This window comes from Labrus mixtus, chromosome 14 (genome assembly GCF_963584025.1).
Source record: "Labrus mixtus chromosome 14, fLabMix1.1, whole genome shotgun sequence".
In the NCBI taxonomy this organism is placed as follows: Eukaryota; Metazoa; Chordata; class Actinopteri; order Labriformes; family Labridae; genus Labrus; species Labrus mixtus.
In genome coordinates, this window is record NC_083625.1 from 9,032,662 (window position 1) to 9,057,144 (window position 24,483).

At 39.4% G+C, this 24,483-nt stretch overlaps 1 protein-coding gene across 5 annotated transcripts in view; it reads right to left on the reverse strand.

The window, feature by feature from the left end:
* Positions 1–325: 325 nt before the first annotated feature.
* Positions 326–24,483, reverse strand: part of cadm2a (cell adhesion molecule 2a) — a 219,988-nt gene continuing 195,830 nt past the window's right edge. For 2 of the 5 annotated variants that reach the window (XM_061054919.1, XM_061054920.1), the window contains 6 exons: positions 24,197–24,358; positions 23,436–23,526; positions 23,138–23,316; positions 19,247–19,360; positions 5,663–5,785; positions 326–4,539 (listed from right to left, as the gene is read on the reverse strand). In XM_061054919.1, coding sequence (XP_060910902.1) covers positions 4,421–4,539; positions 5,663–5,785; positions 19,247–19,360; positions 23,138–23,316; positions 23,436–23,526; positions 24,197–24,358 — 788 coding nt within the window. In that variant the 3' untranslated portion in view covers positions 326–4,420. Of the gene's footprint in view, positions 4,540–5,662; positions 5,786–15,801; positions 16,154–19,246; positions 19,361–23,137; positions 23,317–23,435; positions 23,527–24,196; positions 24,359–24,483 lie in introns of those variants that run through there. The other 3 variants (XM_061054921.1, XM_061054922.1, XM_061054923.1) reach the window with 3 other exon arrangements.

Consider the following 24,483-nt stretch of genomic DNA (forward strand, 5'->3'; position numbering starts at 1 on the left):
AAGACAATAAAGCTTGTTTTCTCTTAATGGTGGATGAGCTTATCTCACTATCTAGAGAAAACAAATTTACTGAGATAACAACTTCATGAAGACAAAAAATGACCTCAGAACAGAATTTATTCATTTAGAGTGAGTCAAGGCATGCATTTGTGTTTTTGTTGTTGAAGTTACTTCACTGGAGAAGTTCATCTGACGTCTATCTCTTACTCTTAGCAAAGTAAATGAGGCTTTTTGGAAGTTTTGAGGTTAAATTATTTGCTCGACTCGATAGGCTGTGTATTCTGATAGACATTGAAAGTAAAAAGGGGAGAAAAAATGTTTTGTCGTTGTTGTTTTGTGATGATTACAGCTGGATTAGCTTCAGATAACAAAGGATGATTTCTCAAGATGACACTGTGATTAACGTTGATCTCCAGACCACTGTTCTGAAATTATTGCATCGCTCTTCCTTTAGTATAAAACCTAAAAATACATTGCTATTTGGGTGGATTTTGTAAAGGGCCTTTTCGTGCCAACATCATTTCGAAATAATTAACAAATCTGAGCGTAGTAACTTGCTAAAATCACTGCCTCATCTGTCTTTGTTTAACTTCAGCTGCACCTTTAAAGTGGGTTTGTTCCGACTGAAAAGACATCAGACTAAAAAAAAAGTAGACTCTTGATACTCCATCCACGTCAGGGCTAATGTACTGTTTTTCAACCGTGATGAAATTAGAGGCCCGTGATGTTATGGAAATCAACCAAATAGATGCGTGTTGGTGAGCAAAGAGGCAACAAGTTTAAAGCTTAGTTTCAACCATCGAAAAACAAAACGTACAAGAACGACTGATAATAACTGACCCCAAGCTGTCACAGAGCCACAGACTATCATTGTCAAATAGTGCATGAGCTAGGCTGTTAGAACAAGAAATAATAATTAAAAAAAAAAAAAAAAAAGGTTCAGGTTTCTTCTAACAATCATACAAAGCCATTTGCAGCAAATTAGCTCATTACTGTTATGTCAGAACAGATATTTACATGTGGTTTTAAGAAAGATAAAAAAAAAAAAACGATTCACCATTTAATAAGGAATATCCATCAAATTAATCAGAGTGCATAATTCAGTAAATGGCACCTGTTTCATTTCTAACATGAACCCCGACTCATCAGCGCGACCTGGTTATTAATGAGTGTTCATCTGATGCCAAACAGAAAACAGCCCACTTTTCTGACTTCAGAATCAACAATGGGATTGGACCAATTGCCTTTTTTTTTCCTAAGATGGATACATACAAACAAACAAACAAAATAGACACCTTCGCTGAGTTAAGACACAATGAAAAGAACTAGATAGAAAAGTAAAAAGACATTACAACATTTTCATTTATGCATCTATACACACGTGTGATACAGAAGGTTTCAAAAGACCAGAGCCATCTACTGAAGGTTTGCGGTGAGAATTAAACCAGTTAATAGTGCCCTAATGATTGAAGCGCACTAGAATGGTCAAAAATGGAAACTGTGGCAAAGCGTCTGAATTTTAAAGCAAATAACTTCCTATGTGAAATGTGATACACAACAACCTAAAGTCTACATCAGAGGTGACAGGTCCAAAGTGACGTGATCGATTTTATGATTCCCAAACTCACTCAGGCAGTCATTGAGTTACGACGCAGAGAGAGACCTTACTCGCTGACCTTATTTGCATAATGTTGTAAATTGGCCGTCGAATTGGAGACAGCTGGGCCCACTATTTTATTGCCCTTGGTAATAATTTGCTCCCTCTTAACAGATTAGTGCCTTGACTTAAGTCTTTAGTTCCAGAGGCCACAGTGTTCATCGCTCGTTCACCGGAGAGGAAATCAAACACATTCCAGCAAAATGATAAAGGACGAACGGCGGGGGAAACATGAAAAGAAACAGAAATTCTAAATGTGGATGTGTTTTGTGTTCTTTAGTGTGTATTCATATTTCATTTCATTACTTGTTTAAATGTGTTTTATTTCCAATTTGTATTTTAAGAATTAGGTGACACGAGATTCTTCATTTTCTTTTATGATTTGTCTCTTTTTTTTCTTAGATATATAAATATTCTACAACCGAAATCCTTCTGATCTGTAGCACCAAACAGCACGCCAAAAACACAATATTCCTCCCAAATAAGTTCCAAATAGACTTCCTTTGTGGTTCTCTCTTAAGAGTTCTTCAATTCCAATAAATTAAACATGAAAAAGAACCAAACAAAACATGCTAATGTGTATTACCAAAGTTTAGTTTTCACTCATTATATACATGCCTTGTGCCAAAACAAAATACATTGGTTTAAAAGTTTCCTAATAAGAATGATGTAATGAAAAATGATTTAAAAAAACAACAACTAAATAGAAATTGGCTAATATACAAATTCGAAGAGATCCAGAATTGAACAGCAAATTGTCACAATCAACCACATTTTAGCAGACACAAAATACAGCAGGGAGCTTAGAACCATTAAAACCAAAAATATTAGAAACATTTCTTTTTTATATAAAAACATGATTTAGCTTACATTTTCATGGAGATGCTCTCTATTTTTCTTTTATCTAGAAGTGAATAAAAGACTTGTCGTCTTGTCCTTGTCGTCTCCTCCACTACCAGTGTGAATAAAAAGAACCTTCTCAAGGCGATCTGGTTGTTGGCAAAGGAGCACAGATACTCAATCTGACATGTTTGTGCTTCTCTTTTTTTTTGTCATCAGTTTGAAGTTTTTTTTTGGGAAAGGAGACCCCTGCAGATCTATGACCCAGAACTAACACCTTATTTCCCTTGTTTGTTTTGGATTTGCTAAGAACCCCATGAAATGGAAATCAGAGTCCAGTTCATGGAGATTGGAAAAATGGAGAAAAACAATGAGCAGTTACTGTATGTAGATTCCAAGATGGGACTTAACCACATGTTGGCCGCATCAACAGTTCAAATAAACTACAAGTGTCTGGTTGAATTGGAGGTGGAAATAACAACAGAAAATGTGATTTAAGGTCAAACTGATTTGTATCACTGTTTCCATTAAGTAATATTATGATTGGATGCAAATGTATAGGCCAGGGAATGAACAGAAATGTGGTCATAAACTGCTGTAGAAAGCTGCCTGGACCTCAAACATACAAGAGGTTTCAATCAAACGTACATTATTGAAATAATTAAAATTAATTTAACAGCAAATTTCCCAATACATACTGAGTACCTTTTGTATCCCGTTTTTACTCCTTACTGTACATGTTGTCGGGTCCTTAAGCCTTAAAATGATCCCAATGTGATATAAACAAAAGCAAAATGATCCAAAGTGAAAAGCTAAACTCATTTCAATACAATTTGTACAACTTTTAGAGCGAGGAGAGCGACTCTTCCTGTACACCTGAACCCTTGATGTGAATCACAACCTAGTGTTCGCTGAAGGTGGTGGTGTTTTGCTAAACTGCAGCCTGGACAGTGCAGGAATATACAGACAAAAGTACATCATGACAGCAGGTTTAGCAAATGGTTTTTATACTTGATTGAGTTTATTTGATGGATCTAAGCATCTGTGTGTGTATATGTGTGTGTGTGTGTGATCTCTGCTCTAAACAATACCACACAACCCTTAATTACCTCTACCCTAAAAGGAAGAAAAAAAAAAATCATATTATACACTTATCTGACAAACCTTGCTACAGTGTTACACAAAACCTTCTCCTTATCTTACAAGGGTCATTAATTACAAGTCTATTTAGAGAGGGGCCGGGGGGAAGTGAAGCATCTAAAAGTACCGTATTCAGTGTGATAGACATGTATAAGGCGTAAACAGCAAAGATTCTCATTCAAATAAAAAAAGACGTAATCAAAAGCCGTGAGCTAAGCGATGAGACGATGGTTCGGTTAACCATCTTAGAAGAAGCATTTACATTGCAACCATACATGAAGGCATTGACAGGAGTTCAATGGCGTCTGTGTTTTTTAGGCACCGTGTTGATGTGAGATATGATATGTGTTTGTGGTCGTGTGTGAACAAAGGGGGGTCTTGTACGTGTCTGGGTGTCGGAAAGAGGGTCTCATGTAAGAAGCAGACAGGGTAGATTTACAGACTTCCAGGCATTCACGTCGAAGATGAAGGAAAAAATATGAGGAGGGGGGGGGGGGGGATTTCAAGCTGCCTGTGATCACCGGCTGCCAAGAAAACACAAAAGAAATAAAGATGTAAACGATAGAAATGGGCTAAACAAAAACCAAAAAAAAAAAAGAGGTAAAAACAGGAAAAACACTCGGGGACCCTCTCCATCTGTGGACTGCCTGCAGATCCCTCGTTGACCAGCGGGGGCAGTGTCGCGAGGTGTAGAGAAAAAACAGGGGGAGACGGAGAGAGAAAAAATAGATACAGAGATTGAAAGAAGGGGAGGAGAGAGCTGGGCAGCACTCCCCCTGCAGTCTAAATGAAGTATTCTTTCTTTTCCTCTGCGTGTGCGTGGTTGCCCTCGGCGTTGATGATGGCTGTGTCGGCGTCGGGTGCATCGTCCGCTCCTTTGGCCTCGTTTGTCAAGTATGTTCCTGAGGAAGCAAGAAAAAAAAACTTGCATCAAGGAAAACAAATACGGAGCAGCACTGCATGGTGTTCATTGCCTGAGGCGTAAAACGCATCTGAAGACAACATCAGTAATGCTGCATAATTCATATATAGAGTGATGAGGAGCGAGGATGCTGCGGGATATGTAAATACAGCAGAGAGTAGATGTGTAAAACTCTCAACAAACAGATTTATTGTTCTCAACAGTGTCAGACAAGGCTTTGAGTTGCACTTACAAATAATGCAATGCAGCCCTGAATTTTAACTCATTTTACTCGCATTCGTGTCGGAAAACGACTATTAACTTTGAACCCCAGGAGATACTTTTCGACGTTTCTCGTTTCTTTGGTCCCTCTCCTCTTTCTCTCTCCCGCCTCGTATTACCGATACCGAGGCATGACATATTTAAAAAGACGGTTGCACAAACATGGCATCCTGCTGCATGTAAGCCATACTATTAATGTTGTAGGACAGTTTCTCTGCAATAACATGTGGAATAGTAAACAGGAGGTTAAAGCAGCCATTTACTCAGTTAGCTGAAACTTTTCTAGCCTGAGATGTGTTAGCCATCTGGCAAATAAGCATATTGAAAGATTTCGTACACAAGCTACTGGCATTTTCTTTTTGTATCGTATGCATGATACAAAAACAAATGTATGATATGGTGATTTTTTTCAGGCAAATTCTGTAGCTACCATAAGCATGTCCATGGCAGAAACTAATCAATATGACAATTGTAGAAACCCATTTAATCTTTTATTAAGTTTTTGGATATCTCCACATTGTACATAGGAAGCTCATGTTTGTTTCCTACATACAGTTTCACACATCAAGGCTTTCTCTCTAAATCAAATATTGATTTCAAAATACAATACTGAATTCTTACATTTAAAAAAGAAAATAAACCCTTTTAGTCTTTTCCACATTTTGTTTGTATACCATATATGCAGGACTTGAGCCTATATTTTTTTCCTCCACTGCAGGTATGTTGTACTTTTGTAACTTGGGAATTATGGAGGAGCTGTTAGGTCTAACTGCACAAGAAGGTCATGCTCCACTAGTTCCAAAAGCCTTGAAAGACTCAGGTCTGGTCCTCTGTGGTTTTACCTTTATGCCTGGCCAGGTATCTTCCCAAGACGATGATTAAACACAAGGTGACAAAGACCACTACAGCCACCACTCCTCCGATCAAGGCATGGTCAGTACCGTGCTGCCCCACAGCATTTGGATCTGTGGAAAGAGAGACAGACAGAGAGAGAGTGAGAGAGAGAGGGGGGGGGGGGGACAAAGAGAGCAGATGAAAGTGCCGTTTGGTGAGGTGAGGGAGCGAGGGCAGAGGGCAGAGGGACAGCAAAAGAATGGACAAAAAATAAACACAAAAGAGAGCACGGAGGAAAAAGCAGATTATTTCCAGCTCGTTCCTGCTCTAATGAGCTGCTGTCATTCCTCCCTCTTTTCACATCGTGCAGTTAGAGCAGAGCTGTCTCGCTCTCTGAGAATAATAAAATGCAGAGAGAGAGAGAGAGAAAGAGAAAAGGACATCACATTGACACAAAGAGTGGCCAAAGGCAGACACACATAGGGCCTGCAAAATGAGGTATAAAGAGAATGAAAGTGGGGGGGGGGGGGGGGGGTGAATAATTCAGGATCACCCCTGTGGTGCTCCAGGAGTCCCTAACATGCAAACCAGGGAGACAGAGGTAGAGAAGTGCACAGTAAAAAAAAAAATCTTATAGAAAATAAAAAGAACAGATCTATGTTGTTTTTTTTTTGGTAGGAATCATTGTTGTCAGGAAAAGAAAAACAAATTGCGTGTAAGAGAGATGCTACAGGTTTCCTGGCTGTTCCTAGCAGTCAGAGTGATAGGGGAGTCATGAAAGAGTGAAGAATCTGCATAATGAGGCCGTTCACGCTTCATGCAAAGACCCATCAAAGGTTTCCTCTGACTTCAACAATAGCTTATATCCTTTATTCACCCATATTTCTCCTTTTCATAAAGTCTGGCTTGCAGGCTATTCAAGGTAAGAGTGGAGACCTGACACAAACCGAGCCCAATGGGATGGATAGAAAAAAGTGCAGCGGTAGATGGGTAACAGAATAGTGTCTATTATTCATATCAGCCCCTGACACCTGAGAAATTAGCGCTCATGTCATTATCCTCCTCCAAGTGTCATACACAACCCTGCCTGTGTGTGTAAGTATATGTGTGTCTAACATTAAGCCTACACATTTGACTCTTTACATGACAATAGCATTCATCATCAGGATTTTCTATCAGTGCTCATTGAACCATGTCTTAAAATTTCACACACCATAATCCTGTACAAATAATACCACTTATTAAACACTTGCATAGATAAACTGTACATATTTTTTTGCAATTATTAGAAATTTTACTATTGTAAAGATTGATTGTTTTATCTATTCTATTAAAAAATGGCAGTAGGAAAACAGTTTGCATTTTTTCCTTACTTTTCAATCTACTTCTATGTTTACTACCATACACCAGAAATACCTAGATAAATTCTTTGTGTGTTAGCCAATGACTGTATATAAAAGATGGACAACGCATCGCCTCTTCTCCTTGTTGTACTGAAGTGAAGTGAAGCCTACATTGCTGGGCTGGTGTTACCATTTGGAGCCAGAGTCTGGACATTAGAGATATGCTGGTTTAGCTGTAGTATTGAAGACCTGCCTCCACAGACTCTAAAGCAGAACGTCTTGTTTTCACCCAAAGCAGGCAATCATTGTTATTGAAAGTTTAGAAACTTTGAAATTGGCACCTGTTGCTGTTTCTGCTCTACTATGTTATTCCTGTACAGAACAATGCATTTGTTTATATAGCTGTAAATCATGAAGTTATAACCTATTTTTATACCATCAAGTAACTCATTAGAACCATTAAGGACAATCTAATAAATGTATTAGACCTGTATTTTGATTTCATAGTTTGGCCGATGTTACATCTGGGAACATGGAGGAGACGGAGCTTATGACCTATACTGCAGCCGGTCACTAGGGGGCAATCAAGCTGTATTGGCTTCACTTTTGGGGAGCTGTCATGTGGTCCTTCTAGTTATACTGTCTGTAGTAGAAACCCTGATTTTTACTTTAAATCTAAAGTGGCCTCATGATACTTCAAATATGGCAAAGTCAGAGCAGGGTTAGCATTGATAAAAGGCAGGTTTAGACATGCAGCACACATCGTATTTCGACTCTGTTTCTCTTCAGCTTTCTTCTTTTTCTTTCTGCGTCCGCCCATGTGGCCAAATTGAACAGCTGGCCTGCTCTCGCTCCATAACTCTCCATGGTCTGAGTGACCGGACCGCCACACTCCACTGCCTCCCGGTGGACAGACACACACTCATACAGACACACATGCTCGTACACGGAGACGTTTGAGCATGGTTTTACTGTGCTGCAGTTCTGCTTGGTCAGTGGAGCAGAGAGTAGAGGAATGTTCCCTCGGCACAGCCCAGCAGGGCGAGGACTCGGGCGTTTAGTTACACACATGGCTGTGTCTCTTCACCTCTATCTGTCAGGACAGGGAGTGTTTTCTACCATCATACACACTCTCTGTCCGGCTACTACTGCGCTTCAGTCTGGCTGCTACAGCCCAGTGCAGGCACAAACAAGCCATGACCAGAGAGTCGCATGTCTGTCCATAGAGTATGACACGCTTTGGCTGTGCAATATGCTGGTGTCATGTTGAAAACGTTGGGCTACAACTCAGACCTCTTTCACACGCTCAGAAAATGTCTGCTGCTATGGCATCACTTCCTCAGAAATAGATACCCCAAAATCTGACTTCTGTAGGGAAATGAAAAGCTGCTTTACTGTTGGAGGGTAATTTGTGCTAAAGAAAGTTGATGAAAAATAATTTGTAGCATTGCGGAAGGTTATAAAATCTGATCCTTGGCCCAGGATGCCACAAGCCAGCTTTGGTTCAAATGTATTTATTTCTTAGGTTTGTTGGAAGCTAACCTGAGGCTGATACATTAACTGCTAAAGTTTTGTCACAGCTTTGCATGGTGATTTCACAAAGTAGCAATTCTTTGCCAAATACTAAACATATCCATCTGGGTAAGTTGAGGATTTTCTAAGGACTTCTAATGCTTGTTTTTTTTTTTTTTTTACATGACTCTACAAAACAATGTTTTAGCTACTCATAGGCTAACAACAAGTATTACTGAGCTAGCTAAACATTTTACTGGAAACTTGATTGATTTTACGTTTGAAGAGGGTTATATGTGAGAAAGTGGAAAAAAAGGTACCTAGAGCTACAAAGTCTGATAAATTGTCGAGCAGGAAGCCCCTTTAGTCAGCGTCGGTAAAAAAATAAAAAATAATAAAGAGGCTAGCAACTTGAGGCTACATTCGCTGCTCCTAGCATCTGACAGCCATGTTGGTGGTTGAGCTGCATTGTGGGTAATTTAGGCCAGATTTTGACAAGGAACATTAATGTGTGGATTATAAAGATGGATCTATGGGTCTGAAATAAAGTATAAAATTAAGTAAAGACACTGTCACTAAATCTTTTTTTGATTGTTTCAATCTCTCCATCGTCATGAGTCTGTTACGTGATACAATTGCAATGCTAAATCAGATCAGTAGCACTCATTTAAGTCTTCTAAAATACTGTCGGTGAGGTTTTAATAACCAAGATCAGACATTCAGAAGTGGCTTCCACTAACTCATGAAGTCACTAGCGGCATGTGAATACTTTTCATGGGGGCACTTTAAAAACATGGTTCATCTTCTGTGTTCTTTTGTATTCTGTTCTAGTTCGCTGCTGCTCACGGAGGGAGAAAAATACAGCAGGGGCGTCAGAAGAAACACTGACAAAGGAAATGAAAACATGGAGATTGATGGACAGGAAAAAAAAGGTGAAATTTCAGTTGGAGCGAGACAGGGGGGGTAAAGACGACAAGGAGGAGAGGGATCTAGAGAAGAGGGTAATACATTTTTATAGGTCCAAAACAGATTATCTTTTAATAAGGGCACATACATTCTTCTCTGTGTGATTTAATATGAGAGCGTGGCAGAGCAAACTCCTCTTTTAATATTTATAACACTCTTCTTGTCGCCTGGCCTTGTGAGTTGGGCTTCTTTAATAAATTAAAGGGGTTCAGGGTTTCTGTGAGCCTCTCCTTCGCTGGACTGAAGTAAAAGTGTTGCTCTTGAACTGGCCCACTAACTCCTCATCTGATCTGTTTCACTGAAGCTGGTCCCATATGGACTAACGTGGAAAGGACATGTTAAAGGGACATCTCAGAAGGATGTGTTCAGGCTGGAAATGAAAAAATATATAAAAGTCCTATTATCTGTTCAGATTAAATGACATGACTCATTATGTCCCATTTCTCAAAAGAATGAGAATCCGAATAACCTTCAAAATAAAAGCACCTGTTTTTTGTAAGTAAAGCTTTGAGAACACTTCAGTCTTCAAGATGAAAATGTGACTAAACTTAACCATCTGTAGTCGCTCATTGGTTCTAAAAGAATAAAAAGCAGATTTGAAGAGGAGCTGTATAATAGTCCAAGTGAAAGCTCAAATATTCCATCAAGGGCTAAGCTGGAGGCAAATGATGAGCCGACAAGAAAAGTCTGCCCCCGGCTTCAATCGGGTCATCACCTCCGCTTTAAAGCGGCCTGATCCGAATGTAACGTTGGCAAAATTGTACATTAACACTGAACTCTGGTTTCATCACCTCTGCATAAAAAAAGTGAAAGAGAACTCTATTAAATATCTAAGAGGGGTAGCTAACTGGAGTGCCAGAGCAGTCTGAAGACCACGGGTGTTGAAATAGCTGGTTTGGTAAATTAAAGATTAGTGGAACTACAAAGAAAAAAGGAAAAGATGTTTCTGATGGGAAATTAATTCAATATAAAGAAAGTTGCTCTTATAGTATGAGAATTTATAACTTGCAGCTCTGACATCTGCTCCACCAAGAGTCTGTTGAAACTCATAACTAATGCACATTTTCCAGATTGTTTTAAGCTGCAGTAAGCAAATATTGAAAAAGGCTTCACTCTTCTTCCTCCATGGGAAATAAAAATATATTTTTTGGCTAGTCAGAACTGCATGACTCTAAACTGATGGCATAAAACACATTTCTAATCCAATATCTTCTGTATTATGATCTGCCTATTTATTGCTAAAGGATCTCAAGTTAGGGCAAAACTATGTATTTACAGTCATTGCACACAGCTGGCAGGATATATATGCAGTTCTAAGATAGTTTACACCTTCCTGAGCGAGTGTTTCAAATTGTTTGCTCAATCCACAGATAACAAACAGAAAATAGTTTTTCATTTAAGAAAACACAACATCTTACAGGCCTGGCCTTTAACATTTTCTGCACTGTATTCTAAGTCATCTTCTCGATAAACAATCTTAAAAAGAATCATTTGCAGTTTCCTTCACTTCATCATATCAGCATGCAACTCAAACAGCCTTTCCATAGATTTACTCATCTCCCTTTCTCCTTCTTCCCCTTGGTATTAGATTTATACATCTTAAAATTCATTCCCTACATGCATCTTTTTATTCTCTTGGATTAGACTTTCCCCTTCCTCTATCTTAGATATAGCTCTGTGATGCAATGGTTTCAGTTGCTCGGATCAATAAGGCAGCTGCTGGCTTAAGCATTGGCTTACAGAGCTGCAGTGTCCTTGTGTCTGTGCTGTGGGTCATGGACTCTTTGTGTGTAGGAGTGTGAGCACATCAATGGCTGAAACAGATAATATAAGTTTGTGTTAAAAGGAAAATTGGAAGCCCTAGTACGGTTCTTATATATATATTTTTTAGACACAAGATACAACCTGGTACAACCTGTTACGGAAAATAAGAAACCAAATAAAAGATAAAGCATTCACCTTGCAGGTAGTTGTTTCCCTAGTATTTGAAAAAACCCTGCACATATCATCCTTAAATGAGAAACATAAGGGGACACATTACTCTGCAATTATTCTGCTGCAGTGAAAGTTAGAGACATAAAGCAGAGATCGACTGCAAACAGAGAGAAAGTAAAGAAGATAAAGTGGTGAAAAGTGCCCGCAGACTTTACTCGTTCAATGACTCAATTATGTCCAACTTTTTTGGCTTAGACTGGAAATTCAACCAATCTGCATCTAATGCTCACACTACTGCCAAGATGAAAGAGTCCCTGGAGGCTGCAGCCGAGGACCTGCACACACATTTGTGCGCACTTTCAAATGCATGCACCCATGCATGTGAAAGAGTTTGAAAGAAAGACAGAAAAGTGGAGAAGTGACTGAGAAACATGCACATGTGTGTGCGTTTTTGTGTGTGTGTGGATGTCCTTGCACATTATTGCTTGCTGGGTCAGAATAGATTAATGAGATTCTGAAAACAAATTACTTCTGCTAATCATTCAGTAAAGACCACACATGGACTTGGACACTATTTTGCATATTCAACAAGCTTTTTCTCTCTTCGTGAGGTTAAAAGAAATTGTGGTCAGCAGGGTAACAGCATGAAGTTATAAACAAAGGAAATCAATCAATCACAAATTCATTAAGTAGCTTGTATGAATCGATCTATCAAAGCTGCTCAATGCTCTGCCAAATCCATAATGTCTTCAAAACAGCAATATAATACAACAAAGGTGGATTACACTGATGTCAAACGTTTGGCTACTGCAGCCTCTATGTTGCTGCTGCTTTTTCTTTCATGAAATGTACTTGCAGAGTTGCATTATGGGAGCAGAAACAGAGGCCCACACAGAAATGAATGATCTCAATGGAAGCAAGTTGCTCTAACAAGCCTTACAATCCCCCAAAGGAGACAAGCCGAGAAAAATGAATAAAGGACCGAATGGAACTCAATGTCAACAAATGAAAATTAGACTGCCTCAACAGTGATCGTTTGTGTGTGTGTGTGCGTGTGTGTGTGTGTGTATGCCTCTTCAAGATTGCTGAAAGTGTCCCCTGCCATTGAGATTTAATGAATAGAAGGGCTATTACACGTAATTCATAACACTAGCCCCAGGATCTAATGATTTCTCTTTTTTTCCTGTTCTACACTTTATTCTAAATTGTCACAATAATTCTTCGCCAAAGCGAGCTAATGTGACAGGTCATCAATAATAATTGCCTCGCAATAAGTGGAAAGACCTTTGCATTATGTTTTAATTCCTCCCATGCTCCTCAGCGTTATGTTGGAGAGTGGGAAAGAAAATGAGGAGAAGATGGTCAGTTCTGTTCAATACTGTGCCCCCCCCCCCCCCCCCGCAGGGATGCTTCAACCCAAACTTAAACACAGAAACCAATCAGGTGCCCTGGACACTTGCCCTCGAGAAAATATGTCTTTTCTGCAGCCTAACCTGTGCCCCTCACTTGGAAACAAGATCGATAGCAATGGAATAAAGCAGTTACGAGTCCCTCCGAGGAATGAAAATCATCCCCTTCATTATTGAGTTTTCACAAAAGGTTCGTCCTCGCTCTAAAGCAGCTTGAACAGGTGAATGTAAGTTTAAGGGCTTTGTTGCATGTCATCCCCACTCTCCCCTCCCCATGTTGTCTTTCTCTCCTGAACTGTCGTATTAATTAAAGAAATGCTGAAAAAAATATTCATTTAAAAAAAAAAAAAAAAACCTAAGTAGTATAGTTTTAATTTTCTCTCAATTTCATGTGGTGATTTGCCTGCAGACTTTAAACAGAGAGACAAACAAATACACACTGTAATGCATGTTACATTTCTCTAAGTATTGGTTCAACTGTTTGAAATGGTTTGTCATTTAAGCGTGTAAATTAGCATTTGAATCACAAATACTACAAAAAGGAACATAATAATACATTTTATTCATAATGCGCTTCACATTTAAAACATATAAAAGGACTAAGCGACATATCTAAGCACTATTTTATTATTTTAAACCGTTTCTTTTTCAACTCGCACCTCTGTCAGACCCTAACCCTGGCAAATGTGTATCCTACGATAATCTTTACTTAAATGATGGATTATTCATGTTCCAATGTGTTCTAATTCTATCTAATTCAGAGGAAAACCCAAAATCAATTTACATGGTTTTTTTTTACAGCAGAAATATGATTTCAGACCCTCAGAAGGAAACCCTCTGGCAATGTTATTACTGTTTTAGTTATTTAAGACTGGTAGATTCATAGTAGATCAGATGACTCAATTCTTATAAGCCATAAAGGGCAAGACTGGTCTTATTTAAAGGTATGTGCAGCCTTTTGGCCAAAACTCACTGGAATAGGGGGAAGGCTCAGACTAATCCCAACTCTTGAACCCTGACCAATCCCTTCCCTCTGCTCCTGAAGTCTCCTCCGACACTGCTATCACCTTCAAGAGGAGAGTAAAGATTCGTTGTGTTTCGCTTTAGAGTCCTGACCATAAAAACCATGACGGCTGTGGATTACCATGGCAACCTCTACTGGTCCCCACTGAGGGTCAAAACCTCAGGAAGCATCCGCCTTATTTAAGGGCAATTTAGCATTATCTTCCCAGATGTGATGTACACTGTGGATACAAGTCGCAAGGTTGTTGGTGCATTTTCTTTTTCACATATTATTCTGCTCATCTCTGGGGAACAACTCACGGACAAAAGTGAAGAGAAATTTTATTCTGCAAGACGCGAGATGGGTATTATTTTAAGGTTTTCCGTCTTCACCACAAGCTGAGACTCGAGGCATGAATAATTGCCGTCCTCTCAGCAGTGGGCTCGTTTTTCTGCGGCACTATCAGGCCAGAGGCTTGGGTTGGCCACACGAATGCTGATTATGAGAATAGTAAATATTTTAAACGCCAAAGAAAACCTGTGTGCTGTATTCAACCTTTCAGCCTTGCAAGGTCAAAGCTAATTTGCAAGCCATGAAAGAAGCATTTGGCAAATTTGAGAGAACTCAGTGGCGGTGGTTTAGTGGGGGGCTCGTGTGTGTGTGTTTGGGAAAGGGGGGTCTTATGACATTGCATGGACCTCTGATACTTAGTGAAAGAGTTATTATAGCCATTAAGGCTGGCTGGGCTATTGAGGCAGTGTGGGTGTTCTGCATACCTGCCAGCACTTCATTAATAAAGTGAATCACAGACTGCAGGTATGCATTAGTCTCATCATTCCACACTATGAATAAAAAAATAAAGGATTCAGATTTTTATTTTGCACACCTTTGCACCAGCTACACTCCAAAGGTCAACAACAGTTAGAATTAAAGGCATGGGTTACTTTGAAATTTACATTCCCTCAAACATTCGCTGACTCTACAATATGAAATATTCAGTCAGTAATAACTCTGCCTCGAGTAAAAGCTCCCATTAAATGGAACATTATTGTATCGGCTGCTAATACTTTCTGTCACTGTGTCAGCAAAAGACAACATAAAGTAAGAGATGAGAGCAGCTTATTGCTATGTGCATAGAGAAAGATGGGTGCTGGGTTTTTTTTCCAACTCTGTGGCCAATTTACACCGGTCATGCAAATGCTGTTTCTCTATGTGCTGTCGTTTTTTTTTTTTGTTTTTTTTCTTTTTTACAGCTGTTTTAAGATTACCAGTAGTGCACTAAACATTTCTGATGTCCAGTATGGGGCTTAATATGGCTGGAGTCATAATTAACCATTTTACAATGAGAAATAAAGATTATGTTGTAATGATATACATGGGTTTCTTCCCAAACTAATTGTAAGGTTATTTTAGTCAGACAACTCACGTTTGTATCGTATAAAATATTTACTGCAGCAGAACATAGTTTGTGTTTGGTGTGATGGGGTGATGGTGATGGGATGATATCTGGAACCCTCCAGTTGGAGCTTACAGATGGATGCTGGGGTGGTGGTGGCCTGAGCATGAGTAGTAGTGGCAGTACTGGTACAGGTCAGGGTTGGCAATGAAAGAGCACAGCATGAGCCCGGGAATCTTGCTGCTTAAATAGACAGCTAATTGGAAGGAGGTGTTGTCAGGTGATTGATGAGAATGAGGCATGTCAAGTGTGAAATCAGTGCAGCTCCGGTTGACTGCCTGAACTAGCTCGCAAGTGTCGCCTCAAATTATACCATACAACTTACTCTAAAAGTCAAAGTAGACCCATCATATTGCATCGTTTCATATCGTATCACAGAATAAACTAACAAATAATTGATATCAAATGCCACTTATATACAAACATGTGATTTCTTGATTTACTATTTGCTTAAATGACTTGGTGCACCGATGTTGAAAATAATAACAATTAAGGCATTTGATTTCTTAATTTTTGTCATATCCAAAATGTATTAAAAAGAGTTCTTTTAATGGCATCAACGCATTAATTTCCACACAGATGTATAAAAGCATTCTCTAAAATTATTGCTCTATAATAATTATTTGGCATTATTAACGTTGTATAATACTGTACTTGAAGACGACTTTATTAAAAAGGCGAAACATCATAGGGCTGGTTCAGCTCCACAGTTGTTTGCTTTCATCCACAGTCTGTGAAAAGACCTGGTAATAAATCAAGCAGACACATGAAAGCAGATAGTGTAGTATCCTGTGACTGGGGACGCAGTGAAGGAGTCTGATATTTAGATTCCATGAAGATACACCGAGAGGCCTCGCTCCTCTTGTGTCTCTACACTACACAAACAGACATCAGAGAAGAATTGAGACACACTGATGAGGAATATCCAACAACGTGTGGAAGCCCGTTATCTAACAGGGTCTTCAGAGGGATGTGAGGGGAGAAGAGAACGAGCGGGTGACGGGAAATTGAAACAAAAGCTTTGACGGCAGCAGAGGAGAGGTAGAAGGAGAGTCAAGACTCCTGAAGGACTTAAAAGATGGTAATTTCGAGAAAGTAGCTGTGATGAGAGGACATTATTCTGAATGAATGGGATTGTGAAGCAGCATGAAGCTGAGGGGAATGGAGAGAGGAAATAAAAAGCAGAGACAGAGGGTAAGCTGTGTATACCGACTGAATAGACACAAATGGAAAAAAGGAAAAAATCTTCTGAAAACTGGAGGGGATTATTCAAAGATTTTAGGATAAAGAGAAGAGAATAAAGAGACTTGAATCTTTCATATTAAAAACACTTTTTGTCTAGTTTTTTTTTTTGTGACTGGACAGTTTTAAATGAGTCTAACTTGAGTAAAACATATACAAGAAACTGTTGTCTTGAAAAGGTTTAATTTATGTATGTATTACAACTTTGAGAAACTAACAATGATATATGAGTGAGAAAAACTCTTTTGCATATACAGCATATCACAGCACAATAGTTTTAAATTGGCATGCCACTCAAAAACTTTGATTGACATATCTCTTTACTGTAGCAGACATTGAGTTATGTCGGCAATATTGTTTAAGTGTCAGCATGCCAAAAAGCGGTATCACTAGAGAAACTGCAACCCAACTAAAGAATGGTAGTTTTGGCTAAATCGATTTTAACTTTTTTTTTGCTAACTAATCAAGTCTTTGTGTGGAACGTTTGCATCCCTCTTCAAGGCTTTAAAAAAGTACATTTTACAGATATCCTTTGGATACATGTAGGCTAGGTGGGCCCCCTTTTCAGGTGAAATGCATTAAATCTATCTGTTTTACTTTCGCTTATCTGGGTCAAAGTGAAGCTAAAAGATCCTTTCTCCAAGTTGTTTCATTCTTAATGATCCTATGGCTCTAAAAAGTCAAGTGGGGTATGGCATCCCTCTAGCGTGTTGATGTGCCAAAGAGCCTCCATAGAGAGGCTACCAGTAGGCATCTTGGTCAGATTCCTAAACCAACTCAGCAGGCTTCTTTAAATACGGAGCCAGCTCAGTTGGACATCTTGGAACACTTGTCTTAGGAAGGATTCCTCTAAGAAGCTAAATGCATTCCTTTTGATGCAACATAGACTCCACAAATGATGATCAAATCTGCCAATTAAAGAGATGAAAATGGTGACCATTGAGGATAGTTTGAGGAAATCAGATCAGTAAATGGAATGCAATGTTTTACTTTACTTTACAGCAGATCTATAGAATTGGTTACCAAACCTGACACTGCAATTATTCAAAAATAACTGGTGACAAACATTTGCACAAACAAGTTGACATTGATAGTGTGCTAAAAATAGTAAAGACAACAGTGACAACTTTCAATTCAACTATAAAAGACTGGATTACTAAAAACAATGACATACCCACTCATGGTACCACCCAAACAGAATTAGACGCTGACTGCTCTTAGACTTTTCAAACACAAAAATGTCCATGCATGGCTGGATGTTTGTTCTTCTAAGAACCCTTCCTTTTTAAGGTAAGAAAACAATAAAAGCTGCATTGGTCCTCTTGGTTAATTTAAGTTTTGTAGAGTCTTCTGTTCAGGACACTGGCGCAAGTTCTACTGGGTATCTTATCAATAACCTCATAAAAAGTTGGAAATAGCACATTGGGGCAACAGTGGCTCAGTCAGTAGGGACTTGGGTTGGGAACTTATGATTGCCTGTAAAGTCCTGGTGTGGCCAAAGTCTGGAAATTGGCCTGGTATCTGGTGAGGTGACACCAAAAATGATCTACAACAGAAGTAAGGGCAAGGCTTCCCTTTCATTTAAGTCTTCTGCCTCTACTGTGTTGGCAGGATTCACAAATTCCTCAGAGTGTTCATTCTATCACCCAGCAATACCCTCATTAAAGTCAGCAGTACCTCTACCCTTTTGAGAACATCTTTCTTGGGACAAACAGTTGGTTCTTGGGTTGCTGCCATGACAGGCACCAGTGACCTTCAGGGTACAAGTACCTGAAGGAATGGCCCAAATGTTAAAATACCAACCCTGAGGAATGGCATGTCAAAATGTCAGTTTTTTGCAGGGAAAATTAACATTACTGTTAGGCAGGTAATACCCAGACAAATAGCGTTGAGTGGCTGGCATTAGCCTTGGATGCCCAAATGTGACTGATTATAAAATCTAACATTTTTGGCTGTAGTTCTTCTCATGCTGTAAGCCTCTGTGGAAATGTGTGGAAATCTAAGCATTTTATGCCTCCATAACTTTTCTTTTATCAAACTGTAGATGACACAGTATTCATATTTAATATCATAATGCTATAAAGGATTATATCAACGGTAGTCATACTCCTCAGAAATAGGTCCTCTAAGAACACCAAAAATGCTATGTTAACCCTCTAAAAGGAGCTTTTCAAGTCAGAATTCTCTAAGATTTCATGCAGCATTAGGAGTCATGATGGTACGTCTCCAGTGGCCAGACATTTTCAGTTGGACATGACATTTGCTTCTTTGAGGTTTCAAGGCACAGAAGTACTGAAGTCTTTGAAATGCCAAGGGTACAGTGGACAGAGTATTTGAACAGCAAGGCTCGTTTTGAATAAAATAACCAAGATTGTCTTAGAGGCTCTGGAAATCTGAGTTACGTCCTTCATGGAAATATAATGGCATAGTCCATTGGAAAGTGAAAACAGTTTATATTTAGAGTCCTGAAAGAGTAGAAAGAAATTAAAAGCTAGATCAAGGAAAGTATCAGAAAAAATTTAGAATTTTGTCAGAGGAAGAACTTTGTATTGAGATATTATTCAAGTGTCTCAGTATGTGACTACAGGAGACAAGAATCCTGAAGCTTGAGCCAGTAAAATAGCTGAGAGGGAAGTAATAGGACAGAGGGAAGACAGAGGGAAGTAAGAGGGGATATACAGTAGCCTGCTGAGGGGGCTGTGGAGATGTGTGGGTTGGTACTGTACCTCTGTTGCCAGTGACTGTGGGATCTGAGTCGTGGGTGCCTAATAGAGCGGTAGGTTCTGGAGGGATGGGATGTAAGTGGGGAGTGGTGGATGGAGGTAGGGTTGTGGGGACGTCTGGTGGAAGGGACAGACAAACAGACACATATACACAAAAAAATACAACAACACAATGGTCAAAACATAATAAAGTGATGTTAAAAGAAAAAAAGGAATATTATGACATGGATGAAACCATTAACACAAAATTGTCAATGGTGTTCTACAATGAAATTATGAATTGCTGTTAATGCAAAATAATGCATATTGTGTAATATGCATTAATTCAAGCACTGCCAAACCTTTTTCTGGGTCACTAGTGCAATAATTATAATTTAGAGGATAAGGACCTTTGTCCACTAATGGTGCTTTTTGTGCTGGCAGCACCCACAACCTCAGTTTCAGAGTGCTTCTCACCGGCACTTATTGTTGCTAGGGTACAAAAGTTGACTTCTGCGTCCCTCAGTAGTGTCCATTAGGTTTGTTTAAAATATCTCCATGTTCTTAATATTTACCTTTAAGGGAAATATCCCCAAGAAAACATAAAACAAGGTAATGGAATCCTGTCCAGACCTGGAAATTGTACCCTGAAAAAGAACTTCCAGATGAGTTTCTCCACCGCCATTGTTGTTGACAAAGCTGTTATCGGATGTCACGCACCTTTAATGATTTTGATTTGTTGGTGAATGAGAGGTGACATTGACGGGTGCGGCAGTGTTTCAAAAGTCTGAACTATTTTCAACTGTGAACACTGTGACAAAAATTGGCCTGTGGCTCCTTTCCTGCATTTCATCCCCCACTCTCCCACCCTGGTTTCCTACTCTGTCTGCTGTCCTATCCAATAAAGGCAAGAAGACCACAAATAAATCTTGAAGAAAAAAAGAAACAGCTGATGGTGAGGGAATATTTGGGCTAAGGAGGCTGAGCCCTGAAAATGCTGGACAACACTCCTAACTCATACATATTCAGTTTTTTTTAATTGTAAAGTAAATGTTTGAATTAATTTACTTTGAAATCATCACCTCTAATTGGTGTTCATCATTTTTAATTGTGTAGCTGCGTAGTTATGGTCTCGCATATGACTGACTTAACTGATTGTCTTTGGGTCATTTTTCAGAGGAATCATGGGAAGAGACACAATTTTTACTGAGCTAAATTTGTAACACATCTTCTGTATGAAACCCTTAAGCATTGATTCCTAAGAACAATAGAGCTCAATTTCAATAATAATTTCATTAAGGAAAATAAAGAATTAGATGTTGACTATTTTTCACATGGGTGAGAGTAGCCAGCAGCTATATCTTGAGCAAAGTAAATTTGTTCTTTTATGTGTTAAATTTTAAGAGTGAAAAAGTGGACTTCCTTACATTGAAACAAGAGTCTTATTGCTCTGTATTTCCCTTAACATTATGATTTACGATGTTCTGCTTCTGAATGTGAGAATCATTACTGTAGTAAGAGAAGATGGTTAACCTCAGTTAATACTGGTCTGCAAAGAGTTCTTGCACAATAGGAACCTTTCAACCCCCCAAAAAATTGTGAAAAAAAAGTTGGATCAAAAAAAAAGAATTAGGACAAATTATGTGTTCTAATTATTCATGTTAGCTAGGTCTGTCTTAAACTTCTGAAAGGCTACGTTTCTGACTGTCACATGTTAGAGGCACAGAAAAATGGGAATGAAACATTGTGTGACAAAGTTAATGAGGTTACACAACCACCTCCGCTGTAATGTTCACTCACGCTGGTTTTTACAGTGAGCTAGAGGCTTTTAATTGGCCGTGGTACTCCTTCTCAGGGCCCGTCGTCTTGGTGACATTTCAGCCTCAGCGTGAATTACTAAGCAGCTAAGTACACGTCTTCAGGAAAGAGGAGAGGGGAAAATGTCTCGCTGTCTGTGGAGAGCCATTTAAAAGGTATTTTACGGCCGCAATTGTATAAAGGTAAAAGGTGTGCTAATCACTAATGAAGGGTGGGAACAGACTGAGTGCCATTTCAAAAGAACAAGTAATGAATCTGGATGATGTGCTTTGACCCTCAAATACCCAATTGCCATTTTGTGGCAAAGAATTTGTCTGTTTAATAACATCACCCTCATTTAGATCATTGGTTATTCTTGTGGGAACATTCAGCTGGCATTTGAAGGAATTTTTGGTGCTCACACGGCAGCATCGGGGAAAGTTAAGCGAAGTGATAAAAACAATAAAAATAGCTCTATTTATGTAAACCTTTTCAAAAACAAGATACAACGTGCTCTACAGTTTAGACCAGGTAAAACTAAAAGCAAGTGCATTATCTGAGAAATGTGTAATGGAACTCTCAAAGTTTTGCTCTGATAAATCTTTTGGAGTAAAATGTTTTTTTTAATTCCAGTTACTTTTTTCAGACTCTATTTGTATGATATTGGATGTCTGCCACATGTGTGTTTTTTTCCCGAAGGACTCTTAAAGCAAAATGAGGGAGTACACTTTAATTCTTACTCTGGAGTGTCTAGATGTGAGCAAGGCACCCATATCTCATTAAATAATCAAATATTACTTCCTGTAGGCTTTCATTCCACTAATGGGAAATGCATTTCCTCCGATAGCATTCGTAGCATTTTGATTTCCTCGTGTCCTTCACTCTAGAGTTTTTCATGTGCTGGCCTTGACTTTGACAAGCAGAAAGCACTTCATGAACTATTGATAGTAACCTTGGTCGCATCCTTCATCAGCTCCACATCTGGTTATTGCTGTAGACCCACCAAGGACAGTCAAGAACGTACTAGAAATCACTCCAGCTCTGCCAAACCAAAGCCATCGGCACCGGAGAGCTTTATTCTCGAATGTTTTTCATCCGCTTTTTAAAACAGGACCCCTCAGGTGCATGTAGTAATAATAATGTCATATTCTATTGATCCACTTAGGGGAATTTTCCTTTGCCTTCAGTCGTATGGTCTCTCCGGCCAAAAAAAAACTACCTTCCTTTTCATCCCTCATCACATGCTAACTTAGTTCCTAGAATAGAGGGGGAAGGAGATGTGTCACTGCTCATTTTTTAAAGCTCTATTACTTAATGCCAAAAGACAAATGACATTGGAGACACTATCTGTTTTCTCTCACACTGAGTCCCTTTATGCTCCACCTCCTCTGGCGTTGCTAGGAATTACTTATCCTTCCTGGTGATACTCCTGACAACGCAGCACTAAATTCTGCCTCCCTCACACATTTCTTCTCTGCAGTGTGGCTTGTGTGTGTGTGTGTTTGTGTTCATGTGTGTAGGAACTGGGACGCAGGTTTATTTAAGGAAAGGCGTTGGTGGCATTTGTGTCACCTGAGGCTCTTACTCTCTCTGTGATAGACGCTACCACTAATCACTCTAAGCATTGATGCACTATGCAGATCTGGAGGCATTGTAATCCTTGTTTGGGCTGAGGAATGAAGAATAAAACTCTGTGTATTTGTGTAGCATTATTTGAGACATCGTATTACAGCTTAGTTTTCCTGCTACAGGTCCTCCATTCAGGGGCTTGTCCAGGGTTTGGCATGGGCTTGCATTGGCCCCCCTCCATATGATTGGCCAATCCAGGTGTCAACCCATTAACTTAATCTCTAATAGTATTACTGCCCGGGCAGAGGCGGGGCCTAAATTCAGATTAACATACTGGTCTGTGTTGAAATATCCAGCCAGTAGCTTTTTTGTTTTTTCATGGTAGCACATTTAATTTGAGTTGTATACTGTGACTTTCGGCGATACAACCTCTTTCTGAGTAATTCAAAATCAAGCCTAGAAGATGTACAGTATATATTTTCACTCAGCGTGCTGCCCTTATCTTTAGACACATGATTACCTTTACATCAGCCTGTCCTCTGAACTCACCATAGACGTAGAGTACATATTCAGCACTGCTGGTCCCTAGGTGGTTGCCGGCTTCACAGCGGTAGGTGCCATTGTCTGTCTTGTTGAGTGAAGTAAAGGTGAGCTCCCTCCCCTCTACAATCATCCTGTCCAGGTCAGGAAGTTCAGCCCCGTCCTTGGTCCACTTCACAGGATCCGGCCTGGCAGGACAATTGAACGGGAAACAAGTTATACAACATGTTTCTGTCTGAAGCATTATAAAAAAAAAAAAATTAAAAAAAAGGCTGACATGTACTGATAGAGAATTAGAGTGACTTACGAAGGGTTTCCTTTGGAGACACACTCCAGCTTTAAGTACTGACCCTCCTGAGGGACAGCGAGAGAGTTGACGATCTCCACACGAGGAGCATCTAGGACAGATAAAAGGACATGGAGTACTTCATACTGAATACGTTTACATGAGTAGAATCCCGTGAGGATCTTGAGCCAGTATTCACAATCCAATTGTTCAATAGGCACAAGACATGAATATGTTCATCATATTGAATTTTCCTTGACCTATTTATATTTTAGATTTAGAAAATGTAAAGAAAGGAACACTTCCTTGACTCATAAAGAGTTAATTTGACCTGCCTTCTGGATAGGAATACATACACTAGACATCAAATTACACACAAAAAACAGTTTTTAAATGGTTTGTTGACAAGTCATGGTCATGAAAAACCTTAAAACAAACTGATCAGTTTCAGCACCTAGTCGAGGAGTTTTTGCTAGACTCCTTTAGCTTCATGCTTAAATACATCCGTTTGAGCTTTTTTAGCACATACTGTATTTTCATACTGTACGTCAGAGAGATCAAGTCTTAGTGTATTAAAAAAACTGTAAAATATGCAGTAATGGAGACACTAGAATAAAATAAAGGTCTTATTAAGCTGATACGTTGATTCTGAAGCCATACTTTAAAAAGCTGATAAAGGAATTTTCTACATGTATACATCCTCCCCCCTCATGTCCACGTGTAAAATCCACGTGTATATGTCTGAGAGTGTGCATTTCTTTGTGTGTGTGTGTGACACTCACAGTGGACCTCCAGTACTTCAGTGGCCTGCTGCGGTGTCTGTGTGAGCGCCACATGGTCCACTTTGCAGGTGTAGGCCACTCCATCATCATTTCTGTCCACGTGCAGCTGCAGAGAGCTCCGTACCGTGAATGTCTTCCCACTTGCATTCACCTCTTTGGCACCTTTGGAGAGAGTTGCATACTGTCACGGATAAGGCACATTCATCTTGCAAGGTGGGCTGGCTATACACCAATGTGTAACATTTCAGGTAAGCCCTGCTTTACAGCGACAGCCAGACTCAGCCAGG